A 15,483-nucleotide genomic window follows, 5' to 3' on the forward strand; every position below is an offset into this window, starting at 1 on the left:
TTTGTCCCTGATGCTGAGTTTGTAAATTGGCTGAGAATTATATGAGGGATAAAGGATAAATTTTGCCTAAACATGGTATGTATATAAGCACCTTCCAAGAAGTGCTGTATTGAGAGTCATCCATTCTCAGTTTTCTGTGTTTCTTTAGAGCAGGCATGATGCCTGTTACTTGCCATGTTTTTTTAAACAGGTTGTCCTAAAATGTTAGAAATCCCTGGCTTCTACTGACATCTGATGCCTGGATTATTTTGAAACCCACAAATTGTGTTCTGGATTATGAAACCAATACAGCAGATTCTAGAAAATGTTGAAAGAATGGTGGGGAGAATGAAAAAGTTAAAATAGTCCTTCATAATGGACCCGTATGCCACTTCTGACAGAATTTGGAGATATTGATGAAATGCATGTAACAGATAGCCTTAAATATTAAGTCTATTTATTGTCTTTACTTTGTGAACTGAGGAAATTAAGGGGTTACTGCAGAAATATAATTGATTATATATCAAGCAGATTCTTGATCCCTGTTCTCAATTTAAAAGCTAACAAAACATATTCTTTTCCACTTAGATCACCACAGAATAATTTTTTTTATTTAAACAGAACAGATGGTAGGAGCAATTTTGAGATGAAGAATTGCCATCTCTAAATAATTTGGAGGTTAATATTCTTATTATGAAGAATCAATTAGAGAAATGACTGCATATTGAAATGTGACGCATATTGTTTTCAGGTGTTTTTGTATTATGCTGAATTCTAAGAATTTAAAATTATGTTAATACAATGAATGCATACTTCTGAAATCTCAGTGCATTGACTTAAGTGAATTTGAGGTTTCTTAAAAACAAATTGTTGTCTTTTCTTCCATTTTAGGGATATAATGAACAATAAGGTGTTTTATCAGCATCCTAACTTAATGAGAGTCTTAGGCATGCATGAGACTGTTATGGATGTGATGGTAAATGTGCTTGGAGGAGATCAATCTCAGGTAATTTCATCACAACTTGTTATATGTTTTGCATTTTGAACCTCTCCAAAAATATATTAGGATGTTTAAGAAGTGAACAAAAATATATCCCATGTAAGCTAGATTTTGCTCGTCCAAATTAAAATATTCATTAATGAAAAAAGTAGAATTTTTTTTATAGTACTAGGGGGGAAAGCCCAGTAGTCTAGGACATGATTTTTAAAACTTGAGATGTTATAGGCGTTTTATTTCTCTTTTAATAGCATTGTAAAATGTTTTGTTCTTAAATTAAATACATCCTTTAACTGCCTTTATTGGAGGTGTAGCTCTGCTAGGAAAATTTACCTCTTCATTTTAGATGAAGTGTTACTACCAATAAATTATAACAAGAGACTAACAACAGTTTAAATTTTAATGCTCAAATTCATGTACTTGAATTGAGCAAAAAATTTTCTTGCAGTGTTGTGTTCTCCCTTTTCTTAGTGTTATGCTTGAATATATATGTGTTATTTTAAAGGCAGAGTGGTATAAATTTTGAGAAGCCTAACTGAAAATTTTCGCTCCTGAAGAAAGTGAGAAGTGAAGCGCACGTATTTTCTTTCTTCCCTTTGCTTGTGCCTGATATTTTTATCCTATTGCCTCCATCCCAAAAAGAGGCATCTCTTCTGATCCCAGTAGTGCTTATCTAAATTCCTTTTGCCTGGCAACTCATTCTTCTTATGTATTTGGAAGAATTTTTAGCCCAACATACTACCTTTTGCTTATCTTTTCTCTGTCCTTCAATTTTTCATAACTTGATTGTCTTCTATGTGAAGCTGCACCACTCTTTCTTTGCCTCTATGGTCATTTAACTCATATAATTCTCTTAAATCCTTATACATTGAATCTGCCTATACCATTGCAGTTTTACCAAGTATTCACATACCAGTTTTAGTTTTTCTGTTGCATTTCAGGGCAAGTTACAATCAATTATAAAATGATTATTACTTTGATAATTTATAGGTGTTACAACACCCTGGTTTTGCTACAGCTTTTACATAGAGCCAAAAGTGATAGAAAACCCATGAAACCCAAAACCACAACAGCCCAGCAATGTCTTCTAATTCTATTAAAATTTTTTTCATATAAAATTTTAATAACACAGATCTACAAAATGCTTTACAGAAATTACCATTATATCCTTCAAAAGAAATGCAGACTTAGAAAACTGCTTAGTAACCTGGTGTTGTGCCATTAAATGTGTCTGGCCACCCAAAATAACCTATTTTACGTCTCTGTCTTTATGAATTTCATGTAGTCAGTAGGTACCTAGTGAACATTTCTTTCTGTTCAGTGTTTCAGCTTCAAGAGATAGGATGAGCAGTCATGAAGTGTAGTCTCTGGTTTAGGGATTGGGCATTTTTCTAGGTTGTGGCAGCAGATTGTTTAAGCTAGATCTCCAGCTTCTTGGAATAAATGGTTTAATCATGAGGCTGTATTGAGGCATGTATTGTCTCTGAAGGAATGGTGGGAAGGTAAAAACTTGTCAGTTCAAACTGATATGTCTCCTATAGTCCTCTGCAAAATGATTTTTCAACACTTTAATGGCCTAATGAATGTGAAAGTTAAAAGGAAATGTGGGTCCTTTCTCAAGTTAGAACCAAAGCAACTGTCAGTTGCTTATCACCTTGGTAACTTCACTATACTTCCCTTGTTAGGAGTGCAGGAAGAAGAACTGGAACAGATTGGTAATTAACATATTTCACTGCTTTGTCAACTTTTTTCTTCAGCAGATCGTTTTTCCTAAGATGGTGGCAAGCTGTTGTCGATTCCTGTGCTACTTCTGTCGCATTAGTCGTCAGAACCAAAAGGCCATGTTTGAGCATCTCAGCTACTTACTGGAAAACAGCAGTGTTGGACTGGGTATGCCACATAGCTGCAACACCTAAAAGCAAGAGTAGGAGCAACTGTGATATCACAAGACTAGTGTCTAATTTGTATCGCAAGCTGAAACATGCTTAAACCACCTTGTGATTTCACCTTTAACTCTTTTTTTTTCCCACTTTTGTTTCATGCTTATGTGTCTATGAATTGTATTAGAAACAGAATAGTCTGAATCTGTGTTTTTAAACACCTTTAAAAAATTAATGTTCAACATACAGTTTGACATTTTTTCCATTCAAAATAGCTGTGGTTTGAAATCTAAGGTTAAATTGACCCTTTACGGTGCTTGCCTGTTTCATCTGGTTTAATTTTTCTTGCCTCTACAGTTTAGGCTACTGGAGTAAATTTCATATTTTTTTCTTTTGAACACTGAATGTATGTTTTTTAATGCATGTGCATTAGATTTTGTAACACAAGGGAAATTTGATTGGCTGATAGATGGCTATAATAATAAAATATGTCAAGGCGAGATAGCGTGTGATTTCACAGTGATTTAGCTATTCATGCCTGCATTTGGCCATAAAAAACACAGAAAATTGGAAAATATTAAAGAAAGAAAACAGGTAACTGAAGCTTGAATGTCTCTTTTTGCTAAACATAGGCATATTTTAAAATAATGAATTGATAAGGCTGTGCAGAATTACATAGTTAACATGTTGCTCTCTTAAGGAAATAGTATTCCTCTGATTTGCTGTATTGTTAATACTGATTTTTTAAATTTGTATTTAAAACCACTGTGGTTGAGTTGAGTATGCTTACACACATGGATGTGAAGTCCGAAAAAATTTCAGCATTTTCACATAATTGAAAACAGTTGACCGTGTTCTTGAAAAAACTGCCCTAAAATGTACTATGAATATATTTGCGTTCTAGATTCCAGCGTGATTGCTGCCCTCTGCTGCACGAATGTGATTACTGCAAACTCCATTTAATTACTGTGTATTAACTTTCTTCTTCAGCGTTTCCTTCAATGAGAGGTTCGACACCACTCGATGTGGCCGCAGCCTCTGTAATGGACAACAATGAGCTTGCACTCGCATTGGAGGAGCCAGATCTTGATAAGGTAGGTGACCACTCTGACCTATTTACCCATTTAATAAATTGTGTACTTGTGCTAGAAGGGTTTAAAAGGGCAAGTTTGGTCATAGTAGTTTTTGGATACGATGTCCTCAGAAATAACCAATTTATGTATCTGTTTCAAGGTAAGGTTGACTAAGCAGTAGTCCTTGATTTTGCTTTATGCTTATTCAGAATCACAGCAAAAGAGATTTGTTTCTGTCTTTTGCATGCTTTCACTATTGTTATCAGGTAGAAAGGATGACAACAAGAAAGACATGCAGCAGGAATATCAAGAAGTGTTGTTTGGGGAGGAAAAAACTGAGAATTAAGAGGAGAATAGTAAAAAAGGACACAGGTCTTTTGGCTTAAATCATAGAGGTTTGTGGGGATGGAAGTTAGAGTTAAGAGAATAGAAAGGCAGGTTATTTGAAGATGAAAGATGGAACAGGATTTTAAGGGTAGTTGCAATGGGAAACTGAATCCAGAATTCAAGTCATTGGCAAAGGTTAGGAATAAAGGGGAATCTGAGGAGAGGCAGGATGAACTGGAAATGTGGTAAAATATTGTTAAAAATGGCATGAAAGTTATTTGTATATCACAGGAGGAAAGCAGATTAAGAGATCGAAGTGCATGGTCAGAAGAGGAGGAAAGCAGGGAAAGGAAGTCATATATGTTAGCAGAGCACTGGGGTACAGAAAACAGAAGGCAGGGTTTAATATAAATGGAGGGAAGAATTAAACACCTAAATGATAGCTTAGCACAAGGGAAAATCTCTGTGCAGAGAATCCTGGGATAAGAGTGGAACTGGTTGTGGGACTGTTTGTGATCAGCATATGGTGTGGGAGAGGAAAAGCTATGAAATTGAAATAAATGGGCATATTACAGTGATAGCTTGGGGAAGACAGGAATATGAGCAGAAAGGGTGTGAGACATCGCAACAATATACTTACTAGGCAATATACTGTTGAGCAGAATTTGCAATTCTGTATCACCTGCAAAATTGCTGAGTGCACTCTGTCCTGTCATTAATAAAACATTGAGTGGTATTGGTATCAATCCTTGGGATACAACATTAGTGACTGGAACACTACCAGTGACTGTCTTGTATTTTCGTGGAAACTACTGTAGAGCAAGTCACTTAAACTAAATTTCACTGTTGACCATGTTTCTCATTTACTGATTGCTTACCTTGAAATACTTAGCACTTTGCTTACTGAAATACTTGGCACTGTACATGTGCTGAATGTTCAAACAGTAACAGATATCAGCTGTAACATAAGCACTTCATAAGCACTATTTTATGCTGAAAATATCAGGCTGTATGTGGCTCAGACTTGGGCTTCTCAAATTCATTAGTCATTTTAGCTGTAAGAATCATGCTGTATTGGCTTTGGTGAGTCAATAACTTTATCTAGTGCAGTATGTGGAGGTTATTCAGTAAATAAATCTATATACTAAATAACTAGAAAAAACTGATAATGTCTGGATATTAGTTGATGGATGTGACAGACACCATGTTCACAGAATGATACAGCATTTCTTTGTGACTAAAGTTTATACTGTAAAAACTGTGTGCAACATAAATAAATTACATGTAGACAACTTTTGAATTTTTGCCATTGCAAATTTAAACTCTTTATTCTGTATGTTTTTGAAATTCAGTTTACTATAATTAAAGAAATTTGTTGTAATTTCTCAAAGATTTCCCTTAGTTAAAGGTACTCCTCTTGATAAGAAACGTTATGTTAGGAATTCTTGTATTACCAAAATTTTTAATCTTTCTGGGTTCATACTTAAAACTGCTCATTGATATGTATCAGTCTTCTGAAAAATGTAATGGTTTTCATATCTATTAAAATTAGAATTACAATATATAAAATTTTGATGCAATGTTTATTTTGCTGTTGTAGCAAATAAACCACACATGGTTGTTGATGTGATTTTTAAAGTTGTTCAATAGTATTTTAGTTGTTGTATATGTATTGTCAAAAAGATTTGGATTCCAGAAGATTTATTCTACTTTTCACATTCCACATTTTTTCACGTTGTTGTATTTTTATGTCATCATATAATTGGGTAGCTTCAGAAATAAAGAGTGCTAGCCTTTTTTCATTAAAAAAACACCCCTATGACTGATAAAATAATGAGCTATGTTGTTAAATTCTTAGGTAAAGTGTCCAGTATATAAAAAACCTTGTGACTGAAAAAAAAATACTACACTCATTCTGGGTTATAGCTATTTTTAGAAATTTATTTCTAAGCATATGAATAAATGATTGCTTCTGTATTGCAGGTTGTTACCTACCTGGCAGGTTGTGGCCTGCAGAGTTGTCCAGTACTGCTGGCTAAAGGATATCCAGACATTGGATGGAACCCAATAGAGGGGGAGCGTTACCTGTCATTCTTACGATTTGCAGTTTTTGCTAACAGTAAGTCTAATTTCTTGGCATCCAAATTTCATCGACAGGTTTTCTTTAAATTGATTTCCTAACCATAAAAATATGTTAAATCTGAAGAGAGGTTAATGCATACTCTTCTCATTGCAAACATGAGACTATTGGTGTATGCTTATTATTATAATTTTTTTTGAACCTTCGTCGTTATTTTTTTTTCTTAATTTTTTTTGCAAATCACATAATTGAGTAGATTAACCTGTAGCCATGGTAGCAAATCATGTTAGGAATTCCTTGGCACAGGAAGACCAGGAATGGGGGTTGCATCAATATGTCCCTGCCACTGCTCAGGGAGAAGAGTCTTTTCTGTGCATTAGCATGGGGTCCCTCCCATGTGAGACAGTCCTCCACAAACTTCTCCAATGTGAGTCCATTCCACAGGCAAAAAATTCTCCACAAACTGCTGCAATGTGGGGCACTTTTCCATGGGCTGCAGTCCTTCCAGGCTGCTCCAGTGTGAGTTCCCCACAAGTCCTTCCAGAAAACCTGCCCCAGTGTGGGCTCTACTCTCCATGGGTCTTCAGGTCCCTGCCAGGAGCCTGTTGCAGCACAGGCCTCCCACAGGTTCAGAGCCTCCTCTCAGGCATCCCCCTGCTCCAGTGTGGGTCTCCTCCACGGGCCGCAGGTGGATCTCTGCTGCACCACAGACCTCCATGGGCTGCCGATGGATCTTTGCATTCCTCTGGACCTCCATGGGCTGCAGGGGCACAGCTGCCTCATCATGGTCTTCACCATGGGCTGCAGGGGAGTCTCAGCTCCAGTGCCTTAGGATGAGGATTTGTTTTATATTTTGTAACAATTAGGAGAAAATGAAGTTTTCTTCTGACTTAAGAATACCTTTCAGGAGAAAATACATGTAGTGCTTTTTGGTCCTTAGGTGAAAGTGTTGAGGAAAATGCAAGTGTTGTTGTCAAGCTCCTTATCCGACGGCCAGAGTGCTTTGGGCCAGACCTTAGGGGAGAAGGAGGAAATGGTTTGCTGGCTGCTATGCAGGAAGCTATCAGGATCTCAGAGAATCCTAGTCGTGACCTTCCTTCCCAGGCATATAAAAGGGAAGGGTAAGTAAATGTGAATGCTTGTTTGGCAAATGAGGATTTAATAGCTGGTTCAATCATGCTTGCACTATGTGGATAATAGACCCTGTTGTGTAAGGCATTATACAAACAGAGAGAATTAGAGATTCACATCCACGAGCAGTTGTCATATGGTATTCAGAAAGCATTAGCTAGATAAAAGTGGAATAAGAGTTACAGAGAGAAAAAGCCTGAAGGACAAAACAAATGAGAACACTGCTGTGGAATGAAGCTAAAGTTAAGATAAAGTAAAAGAGGGAGGTAGAAAGCTCATGCGAAGTCAGCGATTACAGTTCAACTGCAAGCTTACCCTAGGGACAAAATCCCTTTAGTCCGGAGCCAAAGGGATGAGTATGTCTGATGAATAGTCTCTGGATCATGTCTCTAGCTCCAGAGTAGAGCTGTAAACCTAGATTAGCAAAAATGTTCACTGTTATTGTTTACTTTTTAGTGATGAGGAGGAGGAGGAAGAGGAGACTGTGCACATGGGAAATGCAATCATGTCATTTTACTCAGCTCTCATAGATTTACTTGGACGCTGTGCACCAGAAATGCATGTAAGTTCATTTTACCACTCACTCAGAAAATGTAGGAGATTTGTAAACATAACTGTACATGTTTAACGAAACCTTTCTCTACTCAAAGGCTTCACTTCAGAAGGTAGACTTTATGGCTTCTTGCTATATCTAGGTAGGTGTATTCCCTGCAAGCTGTTTATAAAGAACCATGGTCTTTTGATTCCTTTATGCTTTTTTACTTATCTAAAATTTTGATAATTTTTACATGACTATGGAATCAAAGCAAATATGAACTAGAAGTGTTGCACAATTAAGAGACCAGTATAATAACTTCTGAAACTGACCCTTTACTATTCTCTAGAAAGCCATAAAAATCAATTTTATAAGAATGTGATACAGGGCTGCTTTTAGTGTTCATTGATGAAATACAGTGCCCACATCATATGAATACACTGAAAAATATGTAAAATAGCTGTTTCAGCTGTAATGCCTGTAACAGCCACATGCAAGATTGGTTTTAATTAGACTGACTGTTGCTTGGTGCTTAAAATTCTTTAGTAGCTTAAACTCAGCTGAAAATGCTCTATGTATCTCAATCCAATAAGAAAAATAAGTTTGGCTTTCAGCCTCCCTACTTACTATTACAAAAGCTGTTAAGTTTATTAGCTATATGTAGCACTCTATTGCCAGAGACAGTAGTTTCGTGTTATGAAAGTTACTAGTAGAGATTTCCAGACATAGGTTATGAGTATCTGATTTCTGCTAGAAGTTGAAAGGAATTGCTCACCTCATTGTTGTAAATGCTTCTCAAAGTTTTTACAGCATAGAAATAGTAGAAAAATGCATAGATACATCACACAGATCTGCCTCCATTTGTAGTGTAAAAAACCAAGCTCAAAACCTGTCACCATGGGTTCTCTAGGTAGCATGAACATTTCATAAGTTTTGAGTTCATCACCATATCCGGTTGGTTTAGGAATCTTATCAACGTGGAGTTTTTTGAGTTATTGGGAATTTATAATATTGTGAAATAATAATTGTTGTAAAAATAAGAACAGATACAGAAGTAGTAACAGCTGAACTTGGCAACTTCATTCACTCTCAGATAAATTGAATTTCAGTGCATTTTCTTTCAGTGTTTAAAAAATTAATATTGATAGAAATATTTTGAGGAAAATTTTCTTAATTTCTTAATTGATATATTTCTTAATTGAAAAATTTTTCTAACAGCTTATTCAAAGTGGAAAAGGGGAAGCTATTCGAATCAGGTCAATTCTTCGATCCCTAGTGCCAACTGAAGATTTGGTGGGTATTATAAGTATACCACTAAAGTTGTCAACAGTTAACAAAGGTAATTCAATACTTTCATTCTGCTATTTATCATTTACAAAAGTCTTTTGCCACATCAGCCTTCAGGTGTAAATTAGAGCGGTTTTGTTAGATTTCAAGGCAAGCAGAGAACTGTTCTTCAAATTTTACTTAGATCTGTATTGATTAGAGCTGCTCCAGTAACACAGATATTTGTTCCTGTGGAGAAGAGAATGTAAGAGCATAAGAAATACTTTAAAGGGTCACACTAATGGGCCAGTACTTTGTCTCCAGCAGTGGCTCTAGAGAGACCACCTCTTTAGTTAAAATATGTAAACTTGCGCTCAGTCCCTTTGTATTTCCACATTATCCAGTCATTTGTGGAATATTTTACCATTCATTTCTAAGCTTTCATTTAAGAGTGAAAGACAATTAAATTGCAAAATAATAGGGGTTTTGAAATAATAAAAACTTAATATTCTAAACTATTCTTTTTCAGCATAGGACAAAACTGAACAAGAATATAATTTTCTTTGAGTATGTGATTTTACACATTAAATGTAATTATAATGTCTTTCATTGTTTTGGTGTTTCTCGTTTTATCACTTATCTACTCTTAAAAATTATATTGTATATTTGTGTAGATGGCACTGTAAATGAGCCCGACATGTCTGCCAGTTTCTGTCCTGATCACAAAGCACCCATGGTACTCTTCTTGGACCGTGTCTATGGTATTAAGGACCAAAGCTTCCTCCTTCACCTATTGGAAGTTGGATTTCTACCAGATTTAAGAGCCTCTGCCTCTCTGGATACAGTACGTATTTCACTATTGAGTTTAGGTGCAGTGGCTGGATGTAGTGGCTCTGTAAATGTAAAAAAATGGAATTTCAAGTCAAAACAGCTTTTTAAAAAGAGGTATTATAGGCTCACTGTAAAAAAATCAATATTAATTCACTTACTATTAATTTATAGTGCATAATTCTGATTATAAGCATTCAGTAACCTTCTGAAGTGTAAAAGTAGTTTAAAATCATTTGATACAGGCTGTAAAATAATACAGTAAGTACATTGAGTATACTGCAATAGGCCTAATGATTGCTTTTATTTAATGTTTGTTTCCAATAATTATACTAAAATCCAGGTGTATGAAGAAATTGAGATGAAAAGTGTTATTTAATGCTTAGTGGAGTTTTCTAACCTGTTTAAAGACAGAAGCTGCATTTTCTTTTCTGCGGCTATTGGTTCAGAGTGCAATGGCGCAAGAGACAGGATGTACATGGATGGCTTGGATTTTCTCCAGTTGAAAAAGAAATTAGTTTAGTCCTCATGTGTACACTGGGAATATCATGTTAGCACCCAGCCACTTAGGGAACGTAAGGACTATTACATTACTATGTTTATAGCATTCATATTCATTAACCTTTACCCAGTGTGAAACTAACAATCATTTATTACTTCATACAGGTTTCTCTAAGTACCACAGAGGCTGCTCTCGCACTAAATAGATATATTTGCTCAGCTGTGTTTCCATTACTCAAAAGATGTGCTCCCCTCTTTTCTGGAACAGAGCATCATGCTTCTCTGGTTGACTCCATGCTTCACACAATATATAGGTTATCCAAGGGACGGTCCCTTACGAAAGCCCAAAGAGATGCTATTGAGGAATGCCTGCTTGCTATTTGCCAGTATGTATGACACCTGTTTAGAAGTTAATTTATTTTGTGTTGAATACGTATTTCAACCACTTCTTTCTTGGCTTATAGTGTAGACCTAAGGCTGTTTTATTCTTGCACAAAATAAATGACTAGTGTTATCTCAAGAACTGAAAAGTAGATTTGTCTGTTCGCTTAAGAGGGTCCAGAAGTAGCACAACTTTCTGTGCTATATTCTTCTATAGGTAGCTGAGGCATAGTGAGATTCCTTAAGTCCCTAGCAATGTTTTTTTCAAAATACTTCTGAGTGTTTTGTATTCCATTATGTAAATTGACTTCAATTTTTTATTTCATTTACACTGAACTGTATGAATGTTGCTAATAGCATCTGCTTTTTAAAATTACAGCCATTTGCGTCCCTCTATGCTACAACAGCTGCTGAGAAGGCTAGTTTTTGATGTGCCCTTGCTCAACGAATACTGTAAAATGCCTCTCAAGGTAAATACTTTACTTTCTGTACACTCATCTGGCATAAAACTTTAAAATAAACTGCCGTTGTCTTTTTATTAAAAACTGAATGGGAAGGGTAAAGCAGCGTAAAATTACTTCTGAGCTGATAATAATGTTACTGTTTTGTAAAGTCTTTCAAATTAAATGTAATATTTGAAAAATTTTTGAAATTATGCCTAATGCAAACAGTAAACTGATTATGCGAATTTTTATAATGAACTGTTGACTTTCCCTTTGCTCCAGCAGAAGAGTATTTGAATGTATCAGTTTAAATGTCAGTGTTATCTTGATATTTATTCTTCTGCTATATGAACTATAATAACTCTTGGTGGGATGCACAGTTCAGGAATGAATTTTGAGTGAAATCTAAGAGACAGGTTACAGGGAAGAAAATTCACCTTTTATTTTTGAGTATTATATAACTGAACTCTTATCTATCCTCTTGTTCTGTAAATGAAGATTTACAATTTTTAGATGACAAATAAATCTTATTTAGAACTATTCTGTCCGGTTTGTTTCACTTTTCTGTTGGGATAAAAGAGCCTGATCTTAGGTCTGTGTCTTCTTGTGAAAGAATTGAAACTCTATCATACTTTAAAGCAGAGTTGCCATATTCACAAACATACTCTGGAACATCACTAATTTTTGACTACAAGTGTGGTGTAGAGGGAGTGTTTGTTCCAGTTTTTTAATTTTTATTTTTCCTTCTTATAGAGAATTTCAGTAAAAACTAAAACATCAAGATTCTAGTCTGATACTACAAGAAATTTTGAAGTTTTCCTTGAAATAGGAATTTTTAGTTCTACAGAAGAAACTGGTAGAAATTTGAAATTATGTGGAAAATGTACCAATAATCATATATACTAGCTCTTTAACTTTACAGATTTCCTGTATGATAGTCCTTTCCATCAGTTTTTCCAGAGCTGCGCAATCACAGCCGAGAGGGTGAACTGCAGGTCTCTTTTGCAGTGTTTTGAATAATACTAAAACCATCAGCTGCAAAGGACAGTAAAAGGGAGTAAAATCAATTTGAATCTGTAAAACTTTTCATCAGAATCTATCATGTCCTGCCTTACACCCATTTCATTGTCTCTACTTTTATCCTGTGAGCTAGTCTGTACTCAAATGGTGACAATCCTGAAATTTTTCTACTCCTTGTAATCATTGAGAATCCCACAGCAGGAGCTGGAGATAATACAGGCTTTATACTGTCACAATATGGGCTCTGCTGCTCTTCCAAAAAAGAAAAAGAAGAAAAAGACACCATTATTATGAGCCACAGAATATGAAGAGACAGATACAAATAATACTACTCCTGTAACTGTTTAATATAACAGTTTTTTATTTTGTTAAATACCAATGTTTCACATGCATTTTTATTTCTTGAAAATCTAGCTTCTGACAAATCACTATGAGCAGTGCTGGAAATACTACTGTCTGCCTTCAGGAATGGGAAGCTATGGAATTGCAGCAGAAGAGGAGTTACATTTAACTGAAAAACTTTTCTGGGGAATATTTGATTCCTTGTCTCATAAGGTAATGGCTGCAATTCACATTACATTATGGGGAGGATATAAAAGCATTACAGTGATACTTTGCTGTGCCAAGATCAGAAAGTTCCTGTTTTAACAGTTGTTTCATCTAATATGGGAGATACAGCAATGAATGCTTTTAATGAACTGAAAAATTGAATACTGAATCTTGAAAGATTCTCTCCAAATGGATGAAATGTCAAATCTTTGCCTGATATACCCATAAGCTTTACACTAGTAATGAAGATGTATATACACACACGTAATGTTTAGTTCTCACTGCACTAACATGTCAGTGTTGTCTGCTCTCCTACCTTGGCTCTACTAAACATTTTAAATTACTTTTTACTGACATAAAATTAATTTTAATAAATATATGCATGTGCTTATCAAATTGTTGGTATAGGCAGAATAAATTGTCTGTCTTCAAATATATATTTGTATTTTTTTAGTTTTCTGGCTATTGCCCAGCTGAAGAGATATGATGCAACATACTATGAAATAAACACTTTTCCATTTTTCTCTTACAAAGTGTGATATTGGGACTTTTACTCAGTTTTTCTCTCAGTAAGAATAAGTTGCATTTCTGATAGGAGAAATGTCTTACTGAGTAAACACTTTTTTGGGCTTGCTTGGGATCAAAATTTAGCCCAATCAAAAAATCAGTTTTTACTTTAGGATAATAAAGAATCATATTCATTGTGTCTCACTGAATTTATGTACTCTTTCTAAACAACAGATTTAGATGATTGCTACTCTAGGCATTCTGATTTATAACACGGAAATAAAAATGGTCTCTGTATTATTCTGAAATGACTTTTTAAGGTTTATTTGTATTTGATTTTAGTAACATTTATCCCTCTCTTACTTCTTTCACAAGTGTGAAGAGTATCAGGAGTGCCTGATGCAATCAAATGTTTCCAATTAGTGCATCTTAGATTTTAAGAGATAAATTAACATGGTACATTTGTGCCGATACTGGTGGCTCTCTATAATAGCATTTTCAATTTTCTGTAAATGATTGTTAGCGCAGTGAAAGAAGAGTTGTGTAAATCTGATCTGCTGACCTACAGTATTCTCCACCACTCTTTTTCATTCTAATTTATATTTACAGGTTTGGTGTTATTAAAAATAATGAAATGACTTTGCTACAGTAAATCTCAATTTCCTATAATGAGCATATTTTTTAAATGAAATAGTGCTGAGTGAAAGAAAGGCAAAATGACAATGGCTTCTGCAGTTAAGAAGCTAATTCTGCAGGAACTAGTAATTTTAGAACTAAGGCAGTATTTTAGAGGTGATTATACTCTGTAACTAGGCAAATAAGCCTTGATCCTTACTTTATAGGCCTTCATGGCCCAAAGAAAGCTCAAGTTGAACTCATATTGCATGTACCTACACAGTGTCAGCATACTCTTATGTCAATCTGAGTAGTGTTAAGAATATATCATGTTGATATAATGGAAAATAGATGTCACACAGCAATAATTTTGCTCTATGTTTGAACTTTAAATGTGCCTTACTGTTTGTTTGCATCTTCTCATATTTGTACATGGCTATGGCTGCTTGGATTTCACTAACATTTTGCATGTTTTTCTGTTGGATTTTCCAACCAGTTCCTATCTCTCCTGCAGAAGTATGATCCAGAGCTCTTTCGAATGGCTTTGCCTTGTCTAAGTGCTATAGCTGGAGCCTTGCCCCCTGATTATTTAGACACACGAATTATGTCAACCTTGGAAAAGCAGACTTCAGTGGATCCAGAAGGAAATTTCGATCCCAAACCTGTCAGCACATCAAAGTAAGTAATATAATTCATAGTGATTTCCTTCCCTTAAATATTTTTATACTATTCCTTATTAACATTTTTTCATCTTCTGTAGGGAGGGTTGGCTGGTGACTGACTTGTTAGTGGTATTAGGACTTTCAGAAGTAGTACAGGGATTTTTGCTTCCTTCTGCCAAATACTTCACTGCAGTGTGTCCTGTTTACCAGAGATAAACCATATTCTTCTCAAACCTGAACAGATGTTAAATATTTCCATCTTATGTCTGCAGAGAAAATAGTAAATTCTATATTTATTATGTACCCTATTGCCTAATAGTTCAAATGTTTGGGATATATGAATTAGAAACAATCATTATTTAGATTGTGCTTTTGACAATTTGTACAAGATCACAAAAATCTGGTGATTCAATTGGCCTGTAGTCCAATTTTTGTAAAATCTTCACTTAATTTTGAGCATTGATCTGTAGAAACATGATATGGTAAATTAAGCAGATCATGTAGGATTATTAGAGATTTGGCCTTCCTAGTAATCTTGTGCTTTTAAAATACAGACTTTATATTCAAGAACTTGAATATTCAAGAACTGAGGATCACTAGCTCAGTCTTGCTATTAAAGTCTTGTCCTTCCATCATTGTGCATTGTGAAACACCCATGTTAATGTTATTCTGTATTAAGAACTAGCAACAAAATTTTCTGTAGTTTATG

General features: G+C 35.1%; 1 protein-coding gene across 17 annotated transcripts in view; it reads left to right on the forward strand.

Annotated features, from left to right (window-relative positions):
• RYR3 (ryanodine receptor 3) overlaps positions 1–15,483 on the forward strand; it is a 201,968-nt gene that overhangs the window by 112,571 nt on the left and 73,914 nt on the right. For 9 of the 17 annotated variants that reach the window (XM_048306945.1, XM_048306949.1, XM_048306947.1 and 6 more), the window contains exons 41-52: positions 871–985; positions 2,734–2,866; positions 3,847–3,950; positions 6,240–6,375; positions 7,277–7,457; positions 7,924–8,029; positions 9,221–9,341; positions 9,943–10,112; positions 10,763–10,983; positions 11,358–11,448; positions 12,856–12,996; positions 14,609–14,790. In XM_048306945.1, coding sequence (XP_048162902.1) covers positions 871–985; positions 2,734–2,866; positions 3,847–3,950; positions 6,240–6,375; positions 7,277–7,457; positions 7,924–8,029; positions 9,221–9,341; positions 9,943–10,112; positions 10,763–10,983; positions 11,358–11,448; positions 12,856–12,996; positions 14,609–14,790 — 1,701 coding nt within the window. The remainder of the gene's footprint in view (positions 1–870; positions 986–2,733; positions 2,867–3,846; positions 3,951–6,239; positions 6,376–7,276; positions 7,458–7,923; positions 8,030–9,220; positions 9,342–9,942; positions 10,113–10,762; positions 10,984–11,357; positions 11,449–12,855; positions 12,997–14,608; positions 14,791–15,483) is intronic. The other 8 variants (XM_048306950.1, XM_048306962.1, XM_048306956.1 and 5 more) reach the window with 3 other exon arrangements.

This window comes from Corvus hawaiiensis, chromosome 6 (genome assembly GCF_020740725.1).
Source record: "Corvus hawaiiensis isolate bCorHaw1 chromosome 6, bCorHaw1.pri.cur, whole genome shotgun sequence".
Lineage (NCBI taxonomy): Eukaryota > Metazoa > Chordata > Aves > Passeriformes > Corvidae > Corvus > Corvus hawaiiensis.